The 5384-nt window shown below is 35.6% G+C and overlaps 1 protein-coding gene across 1 annotated transcript; it reads right to left on the bottom strand.

Moving 5' to 3' along the window:
• Window positions 1-1617: 1617 nt before the first annotated feature.
• On the bottom strand, window positions 1618-5026 carry LOC133796176 (uncharacterized). The gene is made up of 2 exons (XM_062233657.1): window positions 2466-5026; window positions 1618-2387 (listed from the first exon to the last, which is right to left on the bottom strand). The coding sequence occupies exons 1-2, from the start codon at window positions 2583-2585 to the stop codon at window positions 1857-1859; spliced, it is 651 nt and encodes a 216-aa protein (XP_062089641.1). The 5' UTR covers window positions 2586-5026; the 3' UTR covers window positions 1618-1856.
• Between the last annotated feature and the right edge of the window lie 358 nt (window positions 5027-5384).

The following is a 5384-nucleotide window of genomic DNA, read 5'->3' on the forward strand; positions in this document are numbered from 1 at the left end:
AATATCGTTTCATCTCCAATCTGACACTTTTCTCTAGCTCGGGGTTTACCGAGCTAATCTCCTATGAAGGAGACAAGAGAAGATTCTACCCCAAGATGTTAGGAGAATAAATGGAGATGCTCCTCAGAGATCAACTCGCAAGTCGAACCCTAAAGACAGGCCTTAGAGAGGTATTCTGGTCGCCTACCTAGTGTAACTAATCCTACTAGGGGTATGAACAATGATTCCTTCTTAGAAGAATCACTGTTAAAGGTTGCTTTATAAAGTGATCGCGATCAGTAAAGAAGATAACCTTGAATCCCGGTTATAATCATGAAAGTGGATAATTTCGAATTTTGGTCGTTATCAGAAGAGAAGATAACCTCGAATTTTGATTAATCATGAAAAATGACAACTTCGAATTCTGATCGTTATCAGAAAAGAAGATAACCTCGAATCCTTATTATTGAAAGAGGATAACTTCGAATTTCGCACTATAAAACTAGCCCGAACCTGAGGAGAAAATAATCCAAGACTTATAACTATTTGCTTGGGGGGCATATAGGTGTTGGATATAACCATACCACGAGCTCGGAAAAGATCTATACATCTTTTAAATAAAAAAGTTGTCTCGAACTTTTGGAAAAAGGTTAAAGTATAGAGATAATCGAGCATAAAAGGAAAAATATTACAAATTTTTTGTGCAACAAAATTTTGAGTTATATTCTAACCTATCATGTTTCCATGAAAAAAAGAGTATGAGTTTCGAGCAGTTATAAGCTCATCATACTTATATGTTTAAATAAGTATGCACAATGATTGTGACAATAAACAAAACAAGTAGACGTACTTGAAAGTTTAAATAACACAATCAAGCTTTGAAAAATTCAAGTTAGTATAAAAGTAAAATTCGGAAATAAAAACCGAGCTAGAACAATAACTCGGATTGTCAAAGATGATTCCAAATAAAACTTAATAAACTAACATGAAAAATCAAAGTTATAAAATCCTAGTCCTAACCAGGAATAAGGCATGAATACTAACAGGTAAATATTAAGCAAACATTTAAACATGGCTGAACTAGGTTCGAACCGAGTGATACACAAACTCGGAAGCATATTCAAAAAAGAGGATAACCTTGAACTTTGATCAAGGATAACTTCAAATTATGCTAGTTTGGAAGATAATCTCATAACCTAATCGTTGTTAAGAAATAGAACAACTTTTAAACCACGATCGATCACCATTAAAGGACAACCTCCAATTTTGGTCGCCTACCAATTTGAGGAATAACCTTTAGTGACCTGTTCGTATAGCATAGCTTGTTTGACTATGTTTATATACGTGAAATGAACAGAACGATTCGGTTAGCCTATGGTGACGAAAAATGAATTCTGCTATCAAGAGATCAAGGACCAAAACTCCTTAATCACTTGGGGGCATATGGGGTGTAAGAACACACAAGATAAGATAAACTTTTTACAAATTTTCCAAAGAAGTGTTATGTTTGTTCTACCCAAAAAGGAAAAAATGTGCATGCTCTTGTCCTGTTCGTTCTACCTACAAAGGCGAAGTTGTGTCTACTCGCCTGAGCCTAAAGGTGAGACAAACACAAGCCATGAAAAGAGAGAAAGCAGATATAAAAACACACAAGTTGTTCGTACCATTCACAAAAGGAAAACTAGTATGTTCACTGGTGCATGTAAAAATCCTCTGTTCGTATCATGCACTAAAGGAAACTAGCCTATTCGCACTAAGAACAAAAGGCAAAATGGTTTGTTCGTTGGCATGCAAGTACAGGCTACAAAAGAAAATAAAGAGTCAAGAGTATGCAAGTATAAAATACTCCAACATAAGGCGCACTAGAGACTAAGCTATCAGGATTCTGGCTCAAGGGTCTGGCCTCCCAATGCAGCTAAAGGGTCAGCAGAAGTGCTGGTAGCAAGGTCTTTAGGCCTTGAAACATCACCATTCCCTGGCTGTACTAAGGAGGTACAAACAGAAGAGCTTTCTTCATCAACAAGTCTTTGTTCGCAAGCCTCTAGTAGGGACTTCACTCTGCCATTCAGAAATGTTAAATCAGTACTACGGTTGTGGTTGCAGACCTGAAAGAACGTGTTATTTAAGATATCTCCTTCTTCTTCAAGGGTTTGAAGGCGATCAGCTTCTGCATCAGCTTTAAGTTGCTCAACCTCAGCAGCGTGAGACTTCTGAAGACGATCAATCTCAGCCCTTAGTTGATTGATCTTGGTACAAGAAGAACTTTTGAGTTGCTCGAGCTCAGTCTTACAATTGTTCCTCTCACCATGAACAGTGTCTATCTCAGACATGAGGGCACGACATGTATCTTTCTTATCCTTCTTCAACTGCTCGATAGATTCAGATAGGTTGGTCAAGGTGATCATTGTCTGCAAGGGAGAAAAAGAGATCAATACAGAAAATTGAGCGGAAAGATAACAAGTACAATAATAAGAGAAGAACCATACCTGAACAGTGTTGGCAATAGAATGACGAACGATCTCACTAGGGAGGCAAACTCCGGAGAAAGACCATTCTGCCAGTATCTGGTCACTCTGGATGACCTCTTCAAGTCTAGGTTCCACCATTTGAACACAAGAAGGTAATATAGGAGATAAGGACCAGGTTGTGGGAACCACACTAGCTGTCGCTGCAGGGGCTGGCAGTATAACCCCAGCTAGAGGCCGACTTTGGCCTGAACGAATAAAAGAAGACTCCGAAGGGTTCCCTTATTCTTGTTCACTAACTGCTTCCTCCTCTTTTTAGCCCTTGCTCCTACAACCTCAGGGCCACCAAACAAAGCTCGAGCATTCATGTCTCATGCCGAAAGAAAAATGGTCAGATAAGATGAAAAAAATATATATCAGTCATAATGCAGTTAAGAAAAAATAGTATACCAGAAGGATTATCAGTAAAAGTTTCCTCTAGAAAGTATTCATTTAACCAATGAGGGAGGGATATTTCCTCATTTCTAAGGGATAGACCAAGACCTCCCACATCACTAAAAGTTTCAGAAGGGAGAGGCACTAGCAATAAGTCAAACTCTGAACAGTTGGGCAACCTAGAACAAAGACTGTTTGAGGAAGAACAAGCACATGAAACCTCGAAGTGAACTGACTCAGGCTCATCACGAACAATATAAACCTCTTTTGATCGCCTCTCATGTATAGACTCTTGAACTTCAGAAAAGCAAACATAGTCAAACTCCGAAGGCAGCGATAGATGATCCAATGACTGGTGTGGTTCGAGTAGACCGACCAATCGTAAATTGTCATCATTGATAAGGAAAGATGCATTCCTATACTTTCCATCCAATCGACATAACTTAGAAAGTCGCCCTCGCATTGGAGTCGGTCGCCTATAACGACCTGAAACATCAAAGTATGCGAACAGAGTGAGCATACAGTGATGGATACGAACAAACAACCTTATCAAAGGAAAACGGCCAGACACTTACCAATATCACGGAATGACCTATGCTCAGACTTGACGGCATTGGTAAAAACGTATTGACTACAGTAGCGACCAGGGTTGGAAACACCACTCCTGAGGACTTCTCCACCAGAATAGCTACACAAGTAGTAGAATCCTTCATAACCTGATACACGGTTGGACTTGATATTGAACAAGTAGTGAACCTCCAAAGCATCAGGGGGAGACCAATCTAATACTCTATACAAAATACACAGCAGCACCAATAGTCTGTAACTATTCGACGTCAGTTGGAATGGGGCTATTCCAAAATAGTCACATATTTCCACAATGTACGGATGAAGTGGAAGGAAGGCACCTGCTTGGCAATGCATGAGACTCCAAGCAGTATACCCGTCTGGTGGGATGTTGGGAATTGTGCCCTAAAAGAAATTGTAGTAGACAATGGTTTTAATGAAATAAATAAATTAATTGAATAATTGTATATATGTAGCTTATGTACTATATTATTGCTAATAATACTAAGTAAATATCAGAAAATTCACAAGTTCATCTATTTGTTCTCAATCTCATATTGGTATGAGATGATCGAGATTGAGATAATGAACTTAAATAGTTAGCAATAAAATAAAGTTATGGAATCTTTAGATTAATTACTGCTAGTACGGTCCATTAGTATTATGAATACATGTGACCTAGATCTGGATTACTAGTGTAGTAGGACATTTTAGTGGATGTACTTTGCATGTTGAGAGTATGTAGAATTGGACCAGATGTGTTTTAATAATACTTGTTTAAATACAGTTTCGTAGTATTATAAAACACATCAAATGATGATCATATACAAACTGATCTTAATTCTGAAGTTACTATGAACTCCTATATATGTTACTTGATCCTTTGATTCATGCATTACAGTTTTTCAGAATGATCAGGCTAAGAACAATTGTTTTGGAGACTCAATGATGTATATGACTGGGGACATAGTTTAACAGATATTGAATCTATACATTCTTATAGATTGAATGATGATTCCCTATTGGGTTGGCTTTGGGAACTGAAAATGTTATTGACGTCAAATTCATAATAAGATTATGAATTAACCTTCACTAGTAAAGTCAATGATACACTAGGAATCAAGATATAATTAAAAGGGTAAAATGGTAATTTTATTCTCATTTTATTATGAATCATCAATAGATGATTAATTTGTATGTAATGATTATATCAATAGACACTTTGTGGTTACAATAAAGTACTCAGTAAATATGTCTTTAATTCTCAAGAGTTTAGTCTCATATTTATAGTGGAATAATCATGAGATTAATAAATATGATTATTGAATCAAAGAGTTTTGGTTAATAATCTTTTATTTATTGGAGCTTGGAATTATCGATCCATAGATCCTCGGGATGGCTCTATCAACATGAATCAAGGTAAGAGTTAATACAAGGGTTAAATTGTGAATAGGCTATTCTAGAGAATATTTAATCTTCAGGATAAATGTGCAATTATGTGATAATTGAAGTTGAACAATTTATTATTGCATTTGTGCAATTTCGAAATTGTGTAGAAATAAAAGAAATTGATTATAATCAATTGTTTTATTTAAGTGTGAATAGATAAATATGGATAGTCAAAATTAGTTTTGATTATTATATTCATTTAATTAATAATAAGCTGATGATGAAAATTCAAAATTTGAATTTTAAAATTTAAGTTGTTATCTTTTTCCTTAAAAAGATGATACATTATTTGAATATATAATTATTAATTAATTAAAAGTAAAAACACATGAAAAATCAAAATCTCATTTTTTTAGGGATAGGCCACACGCATAGGGCTTGGACGCGTGTGGCGCATCTGATTTCATCAGATATTGGTTTTTCATTTTTATTTTTTAATTAATTAATTACAAATTTTAAAAAGGATTTTAAAATGAAATGTTAGATTTT

This window comes from Humulus lupulus, chromosome 1 (genome assembly GCF_963169125.1).
Source record: "Humulus lupulus chromosome 1, drHumLupu1.1, whole genome shotgun sequence".
NCBI classification, from domain to species: domain Eukaryota; kingdom Viridiplantae; phylum Streptophyta; class Magnoliopsida; order Rosales; family Cannabaceae; genus Humulus; species Humulus lupulus.